This window comes from Zootoca vivipara, chromosome 3, assembly GCF_963506605.1.
Source record: "Zootoca vivipara chromosome 3, rZooViv1.1, whole genome shotgun sequence".
NCBI lineage: Eukaryota > Metazoa > Chordata > Lepidosauria > Squamata > Lacertidae > Zootoca > Zootoca vivipara.
In genome coordinates, this window is record NC_083278.1 from 4,609,684 (window position 1) to 4,630,076 (window position 20,393).

General features: G+C 44.0%; 1 protein-coding gene across 6 annotated transcripts in view; it reads left to right on the plus strand.

Annotated features, from left to right (window-relative positions):
- Positions 1–3,159: 3,159 nt before the first annotated feature.
- The window catches only part of RCBTB1 (RCC1 and BTB domain containing protein 1), a 34,496-nt gene continuing 17,262 nt past the window's right edge, over positions 3,160–20,393 (plus strand). Inside the window, exons 1-7 of one of the 6 annotated variants that reach the window (XM_035110366.2) lie at positions 3,160–3,446; positions 6,571–6,773; positions 9,936–10,086; positions 11,209–11,375; positions 11,926–12,084; positions 14,693–14,800; positions 15,569–15,711. In XM_035110366.2, coding sequence (XP_034966257.1) covers positions 6,648–6,773; positions 9,936–10,086; positions 11,209–11,375; positions 11,926–12,084; positions 14,693–14,800; positions 15,569–15,711 — 854 coding nt within the window. In that variant the 5' untranslated portion in view covers positions 3,160–3,446; positions 6,571–6,647. Of the gene's footprint in view, positions 6,774–9,935; positions 10,087–11,208; positions 11,376–11,925; positions 12,085–13,968; positions 14,801–15,568; positions 15,712–18,391; positions 19,418–20,393 lie in introns of those variants that run through there. The other 5 variants (XM_035110364.2, XM_035110365.2, XM_035110367.2 and 2 more) reach the window with 5 other exon arrangements.

The following is a 20,393-nucleotide window of genomic DNA, read 5'->3' on the forward strand; positions in this document are numbered from 1 at the left end:
CGGGAGGCAGTGGAAGACAGGAGTGCCTGGCATGCTCTGGTCCATGGGGTCACGAAGAGTCGGACACGACTAAACGACTAAACAACAACAACAGAATGAACACTGCAGTCATTCTGCCCTGTGCTGCAGACACGGTTTCTTAATCTGCATTTCCCTTCTGTTAAGGTAGAATTGTGTAACTAACAAGTACACAATTCACAAAGTAACAAGTTTCCTATCTGGGTTGTGAAACTGATCAAATCAGGTGGTTCCACTAGATCCACATGACAGATTCTCAGGTGAAATGAATACGGCTTGTAGCTCAACTTGCAACCATGTTTACTTAGAAGTACCGTGTTTCCCCTCGGTGCCTGGAACCCAGCAGTGCCGCGCAGAGCGCCCAGCAGCACCCGAGCCAGTGGCCTGGCCCCTCCAAGGAGGCCTTAAGATACAATAAATCCCCTGAAAATAAGACACCGTGTGTTTTTTTTTAGTAAAAAAAGGTATAAGACGGTGTCTTAAAAAAGGGGAAGCACGGTATATATGCAGCACTTTAAGCCTCTGATGCAGAAACTTTTTTAAAAACACACACCTGTAAACGAGTATTTGGCAATTGTGAAGGCCCACACAGAAGGTGCAGTAATGGTTTTGAGAAGCACCTGCTTTAAAATGTCAGCAGGGTATATAGAATCAGAATTGTAGAGTTGGAAGGGGTCCCAGGGTCATAAAGTTGCACCCCCAATATGCGGCTAGTAGAAAGGGGGGGGACACAACGGTGCCCACGCAACCAGCATTTCTACCGGGAGAGGAACATCGTGTGATGTGCCAAAAACACAATGAACTGAGTGTGTCAAATTGGTAATGTAAACAAAATGCCCGTATTCCTTTATGGGGTATACAAGAGCCCTTATAGAGTTCTTTGTAGGTTCTCCATTGGTAGGAGAAAATAACAGAGGCCATCCAGAGAATCTTGAGAAGCAAAGCAGCTAGTAAGCCTGATCTTTATTAGAGCTGTTGCAACAGGGTGCTACCCTCACATGCAGGAGAGAGGAGGAGGACCCAGAACAAAGGTGTGCCTGCCCTTATATAGACATTTTTAAATTCCCTGCCCTGGAGCTCAAGACCACCCCTCCATACATCATACAAACATCATAGAAAAGGTGGTCTACAACAGAAATCTGAGTGCTTTATCTCCTGTCTGCCAGGTTATCTGATAATGCCTTATCTGATTGCCTTTCCTGGTAGTTTGGCTATTCCTTTGAGATGGTAATCACTTAATTCCTGAGACAAAGGGAAGGTTCCCTCACCCCCTCCCTCCTTGCAGAGAAACATTTGGTCAGTTTGGGAGTCAAAATGGTTTCAGGACTGTCTTTCTGTGCTGCTCCAGACATGTGGTTTATATATTTACTAGCTGGCCCGGCCACCTGTTGCTGTGGTTCTTTCCTGTGATTCCCCCCACTCTGTCCAGACACATGACTTATCCTGCCCCACCCCTCTGGCACATCCCTGTGACTGCCCCACCCTGTCCTGACTCATGAGCTACCCTTCTCCCCCACCCCCCTGTCTGAGCCCTCTGTTGTCCCCGGGGAGTGTTGTCCCCCCCCCCCCCCCGGTATCTCCATACATTGGCCCCTGCACACACATTGTGAACATATATCTATATCTATATATAACATTTTTTGAAGTAAGAACGTGAGAAGCAGAAGTTACTATTATTTTACTTTATTTTTGGAGTTGTCATTTATTTTGGTGGGTACTGTATGATTTGGGCGTTGTTGTGTGTTTTGTGGTTTGTTTGTTATTTGGTTATTTGGATTTTCTAATTTTGGAGTAGGTGTTTTGAATGTAGGATGTGGTGTTAGTTTTTTTTTTATTGTGCTGTTTTGCAATGTTTTATTTCCCCAGTTGGGGTTGTCATTTATTTTGGCGTGTAGTGTATGATTTTGGTGTGGGTGGTTGTTTTTTGGTTTTTTTATTTTTGGTGTAATTTTTGGGAATGTAAGATGGGATGTATTTTGTTTTTTAATGTCTTGTCAAATTTGTTACATTATGGTTCAGCAGTTACGGAGAAAGGCTGTGACCTCCGCGTGCGCAATGCCTATATATATATATATATATATATATAGATAGATAGATAGATAGATAGATATAGATATATAGATGTACATGTGTGTTTGCTACATTTATGAACATTTATTATATATCTATGGGACGCAGGTGGTGCTGTGGGTTAAACCACAGAGCCTAGGGCTTGCTGATCAGAAGGTCGGCGGTTCGAATCCCTGCGAAGCGGTGAGCTCCTGTTGCTTGATCCCTGCTCCTGCCAACCTAGCAGTTTGAAAGCACGTCAAAGTGCAAGTACATAAATAGGTACTGCTCCGGCAGGAAGGTAAACAGAGTTTCCGTGTGCTTCTCTGGTTCGCCAGAAGTGGCTTTGTCATGCTGGCCACATGACCAGGAAGCTATACACCGGCTCCCTCGGCCAATAATGCGAGATGAGCGCCGCAACCCCAGAGTTGGTCAAGATTGGACCTAATGGTCAGGGGTCCCTTTACCTTTTATTGTATATCTAGGACCTTAAAATTCTTATAACAGTACTGTAATTACAGGTAGGTAGCCGTGTTGGTCTGAGTCGAAGCAAAATAAAAAAATTCCTTCAGTAGCACCTTACAGACCAACTAAATTTTTATTTTGGTATGAGCTTTCGTGTGCATGCACACTTCTTCAGATACAGTACACACTTCAGATACAGTACACACAGTACAGTACTGTAATTGTGCTTGTTGCTTGCCGGTGGTACATCAGGAGAGCAGTGCTTGGAGCTCCGCATCCTCAGAGAGAAGGATCTCTGATGGTTGCGGTGGCTGGAAAGAGTGGAAAGGAAGGGAGTGCGAAGGGACCAGGAAAGCGTCACTCTTGATTTCCACTCTTAGTAGCTCTACGGCGATAAAAGGGGCGGGGCACACGAGCAGCTTCTTTCCCGCCACGCGGAAAATTCCAAGGCCGCGCATGCGTCTGTGTAATCGTCGGGATTCCGCCTTTCCCGCGTGTTTGATTGGCTGTGGGCCCCACAGAGGAGGCGCGTGATAGGTTCAGGCAGCGGAGCCCGAGGGAGGGGGCAGAGCTCTCTTGGTCGCCGGGAAAGAGCCGAGCGGCGCCTGTACGCGCGCCTTCCGCTCGCCGCTAGGTGGCCGCGCGGGTCCTTGCGCCGGGCGTGCCTCTTCCGCCTCCGCCTCGGGGCTCCGTCGAGCGGCGCCCTTTGGCTCGGGGCGCAGGGTTTTCTCGGGGCGGGAGCGAAGGCGCGTCTCTCCCGGGAGATCCCTCCCTCGGGGCGGACTCGGAGCCGCGTCTCCAGGGGGCGGGCGGGCCTGTCCTTCGCGCACCAAAGACCAAGCCGGGCCTCGCCGTCGCCTCTCAGGATCCCCCGGACGCTCAAGAGGCTTCCGGGCTGAATGCTTCGCTTTCTGGTGAGAAATGGGCCGCGTGGAGATGCTTGGGCCCTTGGTGCCTCGGAGCCTCCTGCCCGCCCCTTTCGGCCTCCTCCCTGAAGTCCTCTGGTCCTCGCCGTCCACTTTCCTAGTCAAGGCCCAGGGCCATATTCCGCAGCCCTTCATGATGTTGGTGGCGGGGCGAAGGAGAGCAGCTCTTTTTTCATCCCCCAGAGGCAGGATGGGCGTCGGCTTTCAGGGCACTTAACTAATAAATAGAGTTGGAACAGGAGCAAGTCCTGCCTGCCTTCCTGGCAAGAAAGCAGAGTAATGTTTGCTGCTTATCAGGTGCTGTAGCATAAAAGACTAAAAATCTGAAGGTGTGCTTTGGATTTAAGCAAAGTTAACAGGCAGGAGTGTTTTTGTGGCTGCTGTTAGTAATGAAGGCGATAGAAGTTACATATGTGTACAAATTATAAACGCAGTGCTTGCCTCCGAGTATAATAGAAGGGATCAAGATGGCTTTTCTGACAACTTGACAGTTTCGCTATTCAAGCTCTTGCAGGATACGTCCATATTTATCCTTAGGCTATGTCTGAAAGAATTTAGAAATGTCACATGTTTAGATGGGCAGCTAAGACAGGAGTGTACTCAAATCTGTTTTGCAGTGTGTAATTAACACTCTATATCTTCCTTAATGGTTCAAATGATGTAACATATTCTGATTTAAAATGGAACCCAAACCAGTAGTATCTGATGGGGACTGGGGCTGTGGTTGTGTTTAGGTTGGGGAGGAGAAGATTAAGGGGGACATGATGACAATGCTTTTTAAATATCTGAAGATCTGCTCTGGAAGGCAAATCCAGAGCCAGTACCGGTAGGTGGAAACTACAGGGAAGCAGATTTTCAGTGGGAGACAGTAGGCTCTGCTTCCCTAAAGGTTTGCCTGTGTTGCTAAATGGTGTTGGAAGGTAAGTCCTGCCCTGAGCAAAAAGGCTGCCAGGCTATGGGACTTACAAGGTACCCACCTTCCAACACCATGGTTTGCATTCAGCAATGCCCTTTTCAAGGTAACCCCATGGAAATGAATGTACCTAAGCTGGTCATGTCCATGAGTCTAGTGGGATGCTTGAATCATTTCATGTTTTGTGCAAACAAATGCTTTGATTTCCTGGGGAAATGTCAGGCCCCGAGTTTTTTTATATCAAAACTTAAATGTCTTGCTTTGTTCTTTCTTTTCTTTTTTTTCAAATAATATTTTGTTGTTGTTGTTTAGTCATTTAGTCGTGTCCGACTCTTCGTGACCCCATGGACCATAGCACGCCAGGCGATTTTCAAACATTTCAAAATACAAAAATTCACAAAAACAAAAGCAAAAAAATAAAATAAAAATAAAACATAGACAAAAAGGGAAAAAGAAAGGAAAAACATATCAATTCTTACATTAACTTGACATTGTGGACTTCCTCGATTCCCCCCACACTGGGTCCATTTTTAAATCTAAATTAAGCAATTTCCCTTTATCATCTTAAATCATTCTAACACAATTTTTCCATTATCTCACAACCAATTCTAATCTATAAAAAAATAAAAATCAACTATCCTCAACCTATAATTCATTAATTAATCCAAATCTAAATTTATTTTCCCATCCATCTCTATTTCTTACCTTAGCCTCACAATTTATACCCCCAAAATTTCATTCAACAGAAGTCACCAGACCCTTATATATAGTGAGGGGGTGGGGAGGGGTATTACCCTTCTGTTTCAGTGTATCTGAAGAAGTGCATCCACACGAAAGCTTATACCAAGAACAAACTTAGTTGGTCTCCAAGGTGCTACTGGACATTTTTAAAAATAGATATATATTTTGACTGTGTCAGACTAACATGGCTACCTACCTGAATTTTCAATCCTAAAAACAGCTCAACAACTTTGGTCGGCCCTCACGCATGTTCACTTCATCAAATCTGGCCCTCTTTGAAAAAAGTTTGGGCACCTCCTGGTGTAGGGGAACAAAAAGCATGAGCAGAATTCAAGGCCTGGTAAAAACACGGACCCTACTTACCGGTAGTACCCTCCTTGAGCAAAGGATGTGGCTGTGAATGAGGTGAGGTCTGGAGAGAATCCTGCATTTGGTCTCTGCGCTTGACCATTTTGGGCCAGTGGATAGAGCCTGGGTTTGGGAGGCTGAGGATGCCTCTTTGCCACAGGCAGGTGGTGACCAGTTAGCCTCCTTTTTTGTTACATAATCACTTGCCTTGGTCCACATGTTTCTAGCCTAGTGTCTGGAGCCATACAGATGTGTTGGCTGCTTGTTTCCTGATTCATAGTGTCTTTCACATGTTGCAATTCCCAGCAGCCGTTGCAGGAAATTACAGTGTGTGCAGAACATGTTTCATGTGACATTATCTCAAAGGTTTGTGCTGCACACAGGTTTTATCAACAAGGTAAGATTAAAAAAAAACCCCACAATACTGAGATATGGAAACAACTTTTGTCACTCCTGGTATTACAGAGAGTTAAAGCTTTAGGTTTGAAACATCCTTTTGTTTCATGTAAACATGGTTGTCTCTGTTTAACTTTCAGTGGTACTAAACTTGCAGGCTTTCTTGTTTTGAGCTGGTTTGTACACTAGCATTGTTGGGTCATTTCAGAGATGTCATCTGAGCAAAGGCAACAAAGCTTGCTTTTGATGTTTGTGCTGCTGCTTTGCAACAGTGGAATGCCGTTTCTCAAGCCTTTTCATGTTCTGTTCAGCACCAGATTTAGTACCAGATTTAGTAAGTCTCCATAGCAATGTTGTAGAGGCTGCCTGCACAGACTTAGCTGACGTTTTTGTCCGAAATGAAATGGCAGCTGCAACTCTGGCAACTCCCTGTAGAAATGGGAAGACAAAGAGTAGTGGACGGTCTGTAGGGGATAGTAACTCCCTCTCTGCTTTGGGAATGGGCTGGCGGGTTAACAGGTGCATCAGGAGATGTGTGACTGCTATCTCTGATTATTTGCAGGGCTGCCTAGGAATACATCCCTGCAGCTGCACTACACGCCTGTGTAAATCTGTGTAACCCAGAGTTAGGCATCACTGTGTCTACACCACAATTTAGAAATAGGTTTTCCATATCTGAAAATCCAGTTCTGTCTATCCTTTCTTCTCTTCCAGGTGATGCCATGATTTTGTTTTAATTGGAGACAAAATGCCAGCATAATTATAAGTCTGGTATAAGGAACTGTGGAGTCATGATGGATGTTGGAAAGTGGCCGATATTTACTTTACTTTCGCCACAAGAAATAGCAACCATCCAAAAAGCATGTGTGTTTGGAACATCTGCCAATGAAGCAATATACATCACCCACAGTGATGAGGTAAAGATTGGGTTGTCTAGGTTAAATGGCTTAACTTTTTAAAAAAAGTTTGTATATCTGGCGCATAAGCCAGAAACAACGCAAGTGATTTGCAAATGTATGTATGCTTGGATATATTTTTTTAAGATAGTCTTAAGGCTTTAAAAAAGTTGTACCGGTATATTAGCTGATAGAAACAAATCTCAAAACCACGTTGCTGGTTGAACAACATCAGAATATTTCTTTAAAACTATTTGAAAAAGTTCTTTAAAATAAATTATGAGATCTTCTGGTTCATTTCCTCTTCTGTTTGTTTTACTAGGGCATTCAGTATGATATTAAATAGATTGAGAAGAGACTGTGTATTTTAAATGAGAAGAAAAAAATGATTAAATTAAAGTTAGTTGAGAATGAAGGGGGCAGCCGGTCTCATGGAGGCTGCCCTGGCTATCAGAGGTGTTGGCAGACACACACCTACGCCACTGAGGCCAAGATGCATGCCTGAACCATAGTCTCTGGCTGATGGAGCTATCCAACAGAACAAGAGAGAGGACAAGGAGTGCCAGCCCCCTTGGGGTTCTGGCCCTGTGGCCCACAGCTGCCCTGTGGCCTGCAACCGGAGGAACGAGGCCCTTCGTAGAAACAAGTAGTTATTATTATTATTATTATTATTATTATTATTATTATTATTATTAATACACCGCTCACCAGCCACTCTGGGCGGCTTCCAACAAAACATTAAAATACACTTAATTCATGAAATATTAAAAGCTTCCCTAAACAGGGCTGCTTTCAGATGTCTTCTAAAAGTCTGGTAGTAGTTGTTCTCTTTGACATCTGGTGGGGTGGCGTTCCACAGGGCAGGTGCCACTACCGAGAAGGCCCTCTGCCTGGTTCCCTGCAACTTGGCTTCTCGCAGTGAGGGAACCGCCAGAAGGCCCTCGGCGCTGGATATCAGTGTCCGGGCAGAATGATGGGGGTGGAGACGCTCCTTCAGGTATACTGGGCTGAGGCCGTTTAGGGCTTTAAAGGTCAGCACCAACACTTTGAATTGTGCTCGGAAACATACTGGGAGCCAATGTGGGCTGCTCCCAGTCACCAGTCTAGCTGCTGCATTCTGGATTAGTTGTAGTTTCTGGGTCACCTTCAAAGGTAGCCCCACATAGAGTGCATTGCAGTAGTCCAAGCGAGAGATAACCAGAGCATGCACCACTCTGGCGAGACAGTCTGCAGGCAGGTAGGGTCTCAGCCTGCATACCAGATGGAGCTGGTAAAGTTATCTTCCTTTAAACTTCATGTTGCGTCAAAATCTCTCAGCCAACGAACAAGAAACCTGAATTGCTCACTGCTCATTCTTAGAACCTTACATTTGTCCCTATTGAAATTGACTTTGTTAGTTTTGTCCCAGTTCTCCAAGAGTTGGTAAAGATTCATGGCTTCCTGTATCAATGTTATAAACATGTAAGAATAAGAAAAATAAAATATTTCTCAGTCTAAATGATGTGTATGTGGAATAATTTCAAAGAAAGAAAATTGAACATACAGGGGCTAGTTAAGTAAATTGTACAGTGGCTTTCATGGGTATAATTCCAGCCAAAATGCGTTTTGACCTTGGATGTTTAAAATCAGAGTGTTCCTTCCATATTATAAAAGAAATCCAATTTCATAAAATGATCATAGCTCCAGCATTCCTTATTCCTTATCCATCGCATACTATGTTGAGTTTGGGAGATTTTGGCCAGTCAGCCTTCAATTGTGAATCCAGGTTGTAAGGACTTTTAACATGTTTGTTTATTACATTTAGAGTTCATTGCATAAGGAAATCATGATTAAAAATTTGGAAAAAACACAAAAGTATATTAGAACCAAGGACGCCGTGGTGGATATCACCAATGGAGATAATAGCAGTAAAAAGGAAAAATTTAGAAGGAAAGTGGCTAACATATAAAGTATTATTGGAAGAAAATGAAGGGAATATAAAATTAAAAGAATATGAAAAGGTTAAAAAATATTTAAATGTTTGGCTGGAATATTTCCAAATCAACCAAAGATTACAGAAAGATAAAATATTGGGATTTGAAAAAGGATATTCAAAATTTGATAAAATATTACTAGAAGGGGATAAAAAATATATTCAAAATTTATATGATTTGTTATTAGAATGGGACACTAAAGAGGAACAAGTGAAAGAAGTCATGATTAAGTGGGGACAAGATTTAGGAAAAGTAATAATGGTAGAGAAATGGGAAAAATTATGGATTAGAGATATTAAATTTACCCCGAATTACGATTTAAGGGAGAATGTCCTAAAAATGCAATATAGGTGGCATCTCACCCCGGCGAAACTGGCAATAATATACAAAGGAAGTGATAATACATGCTGGAGGTGTCATGAGGAGGTGGGCTCGTATATACATATATGGTGGCAATGCAAAATGATCAGAGAATTTTGGGATAAGATCTATATAGAAATGAAAAATAAAATAAAATATTCTTTTTAAAAAGTTCCTGAATTATATCTGCTAGGAATGTTAAGTGAAGATATAAAGGAAAAAGATAGGTGCTTAATAGGGTGATGACTTTTTTACAACCTCATTTCCCCGTATCATAATTTGATGATCTTACATTAAAGATTAGATAAAATGGATATCATAGCAGAAAATTGATCAAGATTGAAAGAAATTTGATGAATACAAAGCAAAAATTGTGAAAAATGCTGATCTTTTAGCAGACAGGTGAAGGCAAGCAAAATAAACAGAATGAAATTAATATGCAAAAGGCATACAAAAGAAATTTGGATATGTAAACTGAAACAGAGAATAGGCTGGAAGTTAGCACAGGGTGGAGGGTGAGAAAGGGTGGGTAAGGGGTATTTCCTCTCTTGTCAGTAAATATCTTTTTTATTTGAATCTGTATTTTTGAGTTTGTATTTTCTGATTTGATCTGAGTCTGAATCTGATTTTTGTAAAATTATTGAAGAATAAATAAAAAAAATTGAAGAAAAAAAATAGAGTTCATTGCAAAACCATGCTATCGTTATAAAGACACTATAGCTGAAATGTATATAGTAAGAATCCTATTAAATCTTACAAATTGTATATTTACCCTGATTCACTTTCATCTTGATGACTGTTGCTATAAATATATGTATTGAAATATAGTGTGATTGGTCTCTCTTTCCAGGTATTTGTATTTGGACTAAACTGTAGTAATTGTTTGGGAACTGGAGATAACCAGAGTACCATTGTGCCAAAGAAACTTGAATCTTTATGCGGAAAGAGGATTCGCAGCCTCAGTTATGGAAGTGGACCACATGTAATACTTAGTACAGAAGGTACTTTTGCTCTTGAGCAATACTAATTGTATGCTCCCTAAATTTAAGCAAAGGTCATTAGAAATGGGGCCCAAGGGTGGTTGTGGCCTTGCGCTGTTGGCAAGTCCATTCCAACAACAGGTTGTTCCATCTTAACCTCCCTGTGTGGCTGCATCTTCCCCTCAACTCCTACACACAGTATATTGATACTCTTTCCAATCCAGTCTCCCATGTCAAAGAATGCATATCTTCTCTTCTCATCTGATTTTAAGTAAATTGGATGAATAAATTGGAATAGCTGTAATTGGATGAATGAGTGAAAGTGTATATTGTTCCTTCTCTGTGGCCATGAAAGTTGATTACTTTGTCGGGCAAGACACTAAATTACTTAACTATGTTGCTTCCAATGGGATGTGGACATGGTTTTAAAAATATTTGCCCAGCTTAAATATTTGTGGTAAGCTTGGGCTGCACATTTCTGTTAGGCACTTCCCTCTCGCCAAGGGTGGGAACCTGTGGCTCTCCCGACGTTGTTGAATTGCAACCCCCATGGATCTTTTCCTGCCTTCACACAATGTTGTCTCCAATGTCAACCCTAAGAATGAGAGCAGTCTTTTGACATCTTCCTTTGATGCTTGCCTGCAGCTTGTGCTAAAGGTGGAGCCTGTGGGTGCAGTTCTCAGTGTTTTCCTTTGTGCTGCAGCATTCAGCAGACCAGGGAGGAGTAAAGTTATGCAGATGCTGCAGTGCTTCCTAGGAAAAATAAAATCTAAAGGTGTCTCACTCCATGTGTGTGTGCACACCCCACTCCCTCAAACCTTTGGGTTGTAATTCAGGTACTTCTCTTAAGACTTAGGGCTGTGTTCCACACCGTACAAGCAGAATTCTGCTTGTGAAATAGGACATGCATTTCTTATCCTCTCCCCGACATGCCCCAAAATTCTGCTTTGGAGCAGATTTTGAAGCCACATGGTGGCCTGGAGGGGGCAGAAGAGGAAGTTGCATTGTGGGCGTGCATGCTCTGGATGCAGTCCCTTATATTTTTTCTGACCTGCTTTTGTCTGGTGGTGTTTGGAATTGGGAATCATCTTCTAGGGTTAGATAGATAAATTATGGACATTTGTGCTTTTGTGCCTTGCATAGATGGTGAAGTTTATGCCTGGGGACATAATGGATACAGTCAACTTGGAAATGGGACCACCAATCAGGGTGTTACACCCATTCAAATCTGTACCAATTTGCTAATTAAGAAAGTAATTGAAGTAGCTTGTGGCTCCCATCATTCTCTAGCACTATCATCTGATGGAGATGTAAGTCTTTTATATATGTATATTATTACTTACTAAACTTTTGCATTTGAGAACCTCCTGTTCTGCAAATGTCTCCCTGTATTTATTTATTTATTTAAAAGCATTTATATCCTACTTAATATTTCAAAAATCTCTCAACTGTCTTAAATTTTGGGAAGCCCTCAGAGAAAAGTGAATCTGATGTTGCTCTTAATCATTGTATTGCGTTTTCCTAGTGAAATATTTTGGACTGAAATCTTACCTTAACAGATGTAACATGATGTTTCATGATGTAAAGTTACATGATGTAACTTCACATCACGAAGCATGTTTGCAGAAGGAACAGACTACCTGTGGGCACATGGCAGTGTCTGTTTTTGGGCAAGACTTTTGATGTGACACCTGCATATCTGAAGCAGTGGAGTTAAAATCGGAAGAATTCTAGGGTAAATTTTAAAAAAAAGGTAAAAGGAGATAATCAAGTCAAAGCTATTCAGGCAGTATTTTTGTTCTGAAGGAAGTTTGGAGTGTGTTCCCATGATGTCTTTTCATCTTCTTTCCTTGTGGCAAGGTATATGCCTGGGGCTATAACAACTGCGGACAAGTTGGGTCAGGCTCCACGGCAAACCAGCCTACTCCCCGCAAGGTTTCCAACTGTCTGCAGACGAAAGTGGTGGTCGGTGTTGCATGTGGCCAAACCTCTTCCATAGCTGTAGTGGACAATGGTGAGGTAAGCATTTCAAGGTGGCTCTGCTTCTAGCTATGGAAAATGCTATGGAAAGTGCAGAACAAAGGGCTAATAGAAGATGCCCCAGAAATGTTTGTGAAGCTGATGAGCTGCAGTGGCTTTAAACTAGACACCTGCTGGCTGTTCATTGCCATTAGGACTTGTTCCGGCACCAATATGTTCACTTCATCATCTAAAATTCATTTCTGAAGGTGATGCTGGATCACCTGGGAGAGCAAATCTTGTGGTTAAAGGGAAAAGTAGGATTTGTGATTCATTTGATAATTATTGAAAGCTCAGATGCAGTTGGTAAATAATTAGTCAAGGCTTAAGTCAGAGGAAGTTTATCCTCAGGAAATGGGGAGACTTGAGCTATAAATGGACGACCGCCCTGCCTCGGCCCCGGACACACTGACCAGGTGTTTGGAAGCTGTGGCTGGATGGCTACGTGGGAGCTGGTTGAAGTTAAATCCTTTGAAGACAGAGGTCCCCTGGCTGGGTCGGGACGACATGGGGTTGGGGGGGCAACTCCCATCTTTTGCAGGGGCTCAACTAGTGCCAGCACCTTCTGTCAAAAGTTTGGGTGTAACCTTCAATGCCTCCCTTTCCATGCAGGTTGCAGCCACAGCTAAGGTGGCATTTTTCCATCTCCGCCTCATTAAGCAGTTGGTCCCTTACCTCTCTCGCCCTGATCTGGCCACAGTGATCCATGCAATGGTCACCTCCAGGCTTGATTATTGTAACTCGCTTTAAGCAGGGCTGCCCTTGAAGCTGACCCAGAAACTCCAGCGGGTGCTGAATGCCGCGGCGAGGCTCCTTACGGGGTCCCTGCCGCTGAACCATATTCATCCAGTGCTTTACCAGCTGCACTGACTCCCAGTGGAGTACAGGATCAGATTTAAGGTGCTGGTTTTGACCTTTAAAGCCCTATGCGGCCTAGGACCCTCGTACCTACGGGACCGCCTCTCCACGGTATGCCCCGTGGAGGACGTTAAGGTCCACAAATAGATTTGAACAGATTTGACATCTTTCCACAGGGCCTGCAAGACGAAGCTGTTCCGCCTGGCCTTTGGCCTGGACTCAGTCTGACCCCTATGTTTTCCTCCCTTAAGGTTTTTGAATTGGGTCTTTTAAAAAATGAGGCTGCATTTAAAATTTTAAATGTAAATTGTATTTTAACCTGTATTTTAACTAATTGTTTTCTTTCTTTATGTCTTATTGTAATTTTATTGGTGTCAACCGCCCTGAGCCCGGTTTCGACTAGGGAGGGCGGGGTATGAATAAAAATTTACTATTTATTATCTATATATATAAAAATGTAGGCATAGCGAGCACGGAGGTCACAGCCTTTCTCCGTAACTGCTGAACCGTAATGTAACAAATTTGGCCACAACGTTCCATGCCCATCAGGGAGGGATCTGGCATAATTCCCCCCCCCAAAAAAACCACACCTTTCACACCTAAAATAATGATTAAACACAAAAAAGTGGCGCCCAAATTAAACATCACCACCAGAAGCTCTGAAGACTCCAGCAGCATCCAATAGAAAGGCAGATCGCACACTGCTGCCTCCAAAGCTGCGCCGTCAGATGACATCACAAAATTCCACAGTAACCAACTAAAAACAGTCCTTTTGCAGCAACAGGGCCCAGCTTTTTCAGTAGGCCGCAGCATTGCCAAGCAGGGAAAACTGAGTAGGCCGCACCATTCAGTAGGCCACAGGCAAAACTGTGGGCCTACAGAATATGGGGCTTTCACAGGGTGGGGGAATCACAGGGATGAGGCACAACAAAGGGAGGGGGGGAACACATAACCATGGTGGGGAGGTAGGACCCTGAGTCAGCCAAAGCAGTGGGGGGGTGGGGACATTTTCAGGAACACACGTGGGGGGAGTCTTCTTTTTGAAACTTACAGTAGGGGAGTCAGGGTTGGGACAGGGCAGGTGAGGGGACTCTAAAGGGAGACTCTGAAGGTCCATTTAACACAAAAACCCACAGCAACGCGTGACTGGGCCAGATAGTTATTATTATAAATAGTGTTGACATTGCTGCTTCCTTGCTCTTAAGTGCTGGAAAGTCAAACTTGTTTTCTTATGCTATGAATCCAGTACATTCAAAACTGTCCTGTAACATGTAGGGGAAGGGCAGAGTAACCAAGTAACTCTGTAGGCAGATTAAACTAAAAGGGACAAAACCCTTCATTTTACACTTTAGGGGTCAATATGCAGTGTTCATTGTTCACAAAAGGAAAAATGAGTTGGCAACAGGTAGAAAAAAATAGTTGAAATGTATGTAGGTGCATTTTCAGCCTGCCTTTCTCAACATCTCTCCCTGAATTAGAGCTATTGTAAATTCATTTTTATTGTTACATTTATATCCCACCTTCAAGGAGTTCCATGTTTCTCCCTCCTAACCATTTTACCTTCACACCAACCCTGAGAGGTAGGCTAGAGGGAGAGACTGGCCCAAGTTACCCACTGAGCTTTGTGACTGAGTGGGGCTTTGAACCCGGGTCTACCAGATCATAGTCTAACGCTCTCACGAGCACACTGCACTGGCCACCTCTTTCCCTGGACTGCATCCAGATTAACTGTTCTTTCTCCTGCATGAAGGTATATGGCTGGGGTTACAATGGCAATGGTCAACTAGGTCTGGGAAACAATGGCAACCAGCTAACCCCATGCCGAGTGGCTGCGCTCCAAGGCCTCTGTGTAATGCAGGTGAGTACAAAATGGTGTAAGTTGTGTTGCTTAATGGTCCCCTGGTTTATTATGAGCTTCTGTTTTGAAGAGGCCTAGTAACTATGAAACTGTAAATGGCTGCCATCTTCACTACAGCTGGGGCAGCTTTCAGTTGGTGGTTTTCGCCAAGGGCAGGAAAGGGAATAGCCAAGATGCAGCTACCTCTTCCAGACCTTAGATTGTGTCAACATTTTATTGGTGGTCTTTTGGAGACAAAATGTCTTGGGTTATTTCTCAGTTGTTCTGCAAGTATTTTACCAAGCCATCAATAATCAGTGAAACCTTTTCATACCTGGGCCAGGGAACCTACAGTTCATGTGATGTTTGTTGGGCTCTCTCCACCCCCAGCCTCAGCCAGTAGTCAGAAATAACAGGAGTTGCAGTCCAACAGTATCTGGAGAACCGTAGGACACCCCCCTCCGCATTTCACAACCTGTGTGCAGACTCCCTTGGTGTTTAAAACTGGCCATCTTAGAGAGTTTGGATTTGGATTTGATATCCCGCTTTATCAGTACCTGAAGGAGTCTCATAACATTCTCCTTTCCCTTCCTCCCCCACAACAAACACTCTGTGAGGTGAGTGGGGCTGCGAGACTTCAGAGAAGTGTGACTAGCCCAAAGTCACCAAGCAGCTGCATGTGGAGGAGCAGGGACGCGAACCCGGTTCACCAGGTTACAAGTCCACCACCTGGCTAGACCACACTGGCTAGAGTGATGCTAGCATTGATTTCCATTTTCTTTCTTGAAGGTTGCCTGTGGCTATGCACACACAATGGTGTTAACGGATGAGGGCTTGCTCTACGCCTGGGGAGCAAACACTTATGGGCAGCTGGGAACTGGCAGTAAAAGCAACCAGCTAAGCCCTGTGCAGATCATGATGGAAAAGGAGAGGTAAATCTTGCTGTGACTAATCCTTGGAACTGGGAGGCAGGGATGTTTGAGGTGTCTGTTCATGGCCCTGAAATGCCTTTGACTGAATGCCTTGCTCCGTCTTTGGTGTAAAGGGTAACTTCTCCTCGCAGGCTCTGTGGGCAGGTATTCACCTGTCTTCCTTTCTTCTCTGATCCCCTCTCAGTTTCCACCCTCCCTTCAGACCATGAAGTCTGTGCGGCAAGACTGGTTATTTCCACTCTGCAAAAAATGTGTGTCTTGTCTCAAATGCAGCTTTGGAATAAACTTTACTTTTAGTTAAAGCTAGGCAACTAAAATGAATGAAAACCACCTTAAGTTCAGGACAATCTGTTTTTGTTTTCTACTCTAGTGATGTAGGGAGGAAAAGACTGGTGTCACTTGCTATACCTGCCTAGGGACCGGATTCTTTCTACTGGGTTGGTTGATCCAATAGCCCTCAACTGGTGTGATTCTGTGATTGTCAGGTAACTGGATGAGAATGCTCTGGAGTCGGAGGAAGGAGAAGTGTCTGAGCAGGAGCAGGAAGGAGGGGGAGAGCAGGAAGTGACGCAGGGGGGAGTCATGAGGTGTTAAGGCTCTCGGATGCGGAAGCAGAGGGTCAGCACCACCCAGCCAGCTCTAGCACTGACATAGAGATGCTGCCAGTCCCTTCAGCCCAGCAAAGGAGGAGGTTAAAGAGCAGGGATCAGAGGCGTCCTTTGAGGCTGAGGAGACTGTTATGTTGGAGGCGGAGTCAACAAGCAGCACTCCCTGATTCTGACTCTGATGGGGAAACAGCATGAAAGGGAACTGTGCTTTGTACATATATAAATAAAGCCTTGTAAATAAATATCTTTCTAGCTCAGCCAAGTGATTTGCGAAGGGGAGCTACAAACCTTACAGTGATGCACCATGAGAAGCTTCTTTCAAGTCTCCATCCATTCAGAGTTTCCTGCTCCTCTCCTGCTTCAAGTGCCCCTAGTAAACTGTATGCCATTTCATAGTCAAGGGACATAAAAGTTAATTTTGTCATGTTTTAAATGTGTTCTATATTTTCACATTTAAACGCTTGCCCAAAAAACCTGATGCTACGCTGTGGTAACCAGATACGGACCCTGAGGTATCGGGCACAACCTCACAATCTTCCTTCCTCTCATTGAACGTCCTCAACATGGCCTTGGAGGTAGTGGCAAGGGGGCTGGCCATTGTCAGAGCTCTCAGAGAACATGTTGGGACCCCAAGGTGAGGAACACGGATCTTTACCATCTGAATCTTCTCTCTGCTCTCCTGGCATCCATCTGGGGCTAAGGGGTCACTTTTTCATGTCTAATGGCAGTGGCTCAAAGTCAGTTCATTTTTGGTTAGGATTTTGCCTGTTGTTGTTGTTGTTTAGTCGTTTAGTCATGTCCGACTCTTTGTGACCCCATGGACCATAGCACGCCAGGCACTCCTCTCTTCCACTGCCTCCTGCAGTTTGGTCAAACTCATGTTCGTAGCTTCAAGAACACTGTCCAACCATCTCGTCCTCTGTCGTCCCCTTCTCCTAGTGCCCTCCATCTTTCCCAACATCAGGGTCTTTTCCAGGGAATCTTCTCATGAGGTGGCCAAAGTATTGGAGCCTCAGCTTCAGGATCTGTCCTTCCAGTGAGCACTCGGGGCTGATTTCCTTCAGAATGGATAAGTTTGATCTTCTTGCAGTCCATGGGACTCTCAGGAGTCTCCTCCAGCACCATAATTCAAAAGCATCAATTCTTCGGCGACCAGCCTTCTTTATGGTCCAGCTCTCACTTCCATACATCACTACTGGGAAAACCATAGTTTTAACTATACGGACCTTTGTAGGCAAGGTGATGTCTCTGCTTTTTAAGATGCTGTCTAGGTTTGTCATTGCTTTTCTCCCAAGAAGCAGGCGTCTTTTAATTACGTGACTGCTGTCACCATCTGCAGTGATCAAGGAGCCCAAGAAAGTAAAATCTCTCACTGCCTCCATTGCTTCCCCTTCTATTTGCCAGGAGGTGATGGGACCAGTGGCCATGATCTTGTTTTTTTTGATGTTGAGCTTCAGACCATATTTTGCGCTCTCCTCTTTCACCCTCTGGGACCCAGGTGGCGCTGTGGTTAAACCACTGAGCCTAGGGCTTGCTGATCAGAAGGTCGGCGGTTCGAATCCCTGTGACGGAGTGAGCTCCCGTTGCTCGGTCCCAGCTCCTGCCAACCTAGCAGTTCGAAAGCACGTCAAAATGCAAGTAGATAAATAGGAACCGCTACAGCGGGAAGGTAAACGGTGTTTCCATGTGCTGCTCTGGTTTGCCAGAAGTGGCTTTGTCATGCTGGCCACATGACCGGAAGCTATACGCCGGCTCCCTCGGCCAATAATGCGAGATGAGCGCGCAACCCCAGGGTCGGACACGACTGGACCTAATGGTCAGGGGTCCCTTTACCTTTACCTTTCACCCTCATTAAAATGTTCTTTAATTCCTCCTCACTTTCTGCCATCAAGGTTGTGTCACCTGCATATCTGAGGTTGTTGATACTTCTTCCGGCAATCTTAATTCCGGTTTGGGATTCATCTAGTCCAGCCTTTTGCATGATGAATTCTGCATATAAGTAAAATAAACAGGGAGACAATATACAACCTTGTCGTACTCCTCTCCCAATTTTGAACCAGTCAATTGTTCCATATCCAGTTCTAACTGTAGCTTCTTGTCCCACATAGAGATTTCTCAGGAGACAGATGAGGTGATCAGGCACTCCCATTTCTTTAAGAACTTGCCATAGTTTGCTGTGGTCGACACAGTCAAAGGCTTTTGCATAGTCAATGAAGCAGAAGTAGATGTTTTTCTGGAACTCTCTAGCTTTCTCCATAATCCAGCGCATGTTTGCTATTTGGTCTCTGGTTCCTCTGCCCTTTCGAAATCCAGCTTGCACTTCTGGGAGTTCTCGGTCTACATGCAGTGGAACCTCGGTTTATGAACACCTCGTTTTACATATTTTCGGTTTAAGTACTCCGCGGACCCATCTGGAACGGATTAATTCACTTTCCATTACTTTCAATGGGAAAGTTCGCTTCAGTTTATGAACAGACTTCCGGAACCAATTACACCCATGCTTCGGGTTAAGTACGTTTCAGGTTGAGTACTCCGCGAACCCGTCTGGAACGGATTAATCCACTTTCCATTACTTTCAATGGGAAAGTTCGCTTCAGTTTATGAACAGACTTCCGGAACCAATTACACCCATGCTTCGGGTTAAGTACGTTTCAGGTTGAGTACTCCGCGAACCCGTCTGGAACGGATTAATCCACTTTCCATTACTTTCAATGGGAAAGTTCACTTCAGTTTATGAACGCTTCAGTTTATGAACAGACTTCCGGAACCAATTGTGTTCATAAACTAAGGTACCACTGTACTGCCTAAGCCTGCCTTGTAGAATTTTGAGCATAACCTTGCTAGCGTGTGAAATGAGCGCAGTTGTGCAGTAGGTGGAGCATTCTTTGGGGCGGCCATTCTTTGGGGCGGCCCTTCTTTGGGATTGGGATGTAGACTGATCTTCTCCAATCCTCTGGCCATTGCTGTGTTTTCCAAACTTGCTGGCATATTGAGTGTAGCACCTTAACAGCATCATCTTTTAATTTTTTTATAGTTCAGCTGGAATATCATCACTTCCACTGGCCTTCCACTTCACTCTCCAGGATGTCTGGCTCAAGGTCAGCAACCACACTACCTGGGGTGTACGAGACCTCCATATCTTTCTGGTATAATTCCTCTGTGTATTCTTGCCACCTATTCTTGATGTCTTCTGCTTCTGTTAGGTCCTTACCACTTTTGTCCTTTATTATGGTAATCTTTGTACGAAATGTTCCTTTCATATCTCCAATTTTCTTGAACAGATCTCTGGTTTTCCCCATTCTGTTGTTTTCCTCTATTTCTTTGCATTGCTCATTTAAGAAGACCCTCTTGTCTCTCCTTGCTATTTTTTAGAAATCTGCATTCAGTTTCCTGTATCTTTCACTATCTCCCTCGCATTTTGCTTGCCTCCTCTCCCCCGTAAGGCCTCATTGGACAGCCATTTTGCTTTCTTGCATTTCCTTTTCCTTGGGATGGTTTTCGTTGCTGCCTCCTGTATAATGTTACGAGCCTCCATCCATAGTTCTTCAGGCACTCTGTGTACCAAATCTAAATCCTTAAACCTGTTCCTCACTTCCACTGTGTATTCATAAGGGATTTGATTTAGATTGTATCTTACTGGCCCAGTGGTTTTTCCTACTTTCTTCAGTTTAAGCTGGAACTTGGCTATAAGAAGCTGATGATCTGAGCCCCGGTCAGCTCCAGGTCTTGTTTTTGCTGACTGTATAGAGCTTCTCCATCTTTGGCTGCAGAGAATATAATCAATCTGATTTCTATGCTGCCCATCTGGTGATATCCATGTGTAGAGTCTCTTGTGTTGTTGGAGAAGAGTGTTTGTGATGACCAGCTTGTTCTCTTGACAGAACTCTATTAGCCTTTGCCCTGCTTCGTTTTGAACTTCAAGGCCAAACTTGCCAGTTGTTCTTTTTATCTCTTGACTCCCTATTTTAGCATGCCAATCCCCTATAATGAGATGAACATCCTTCTTTGGTGTCATTTCTAGACGGTATTGTAAGTCTTCATAGAATTGGTCAATTTCAGCTTCTTCAGCACCGG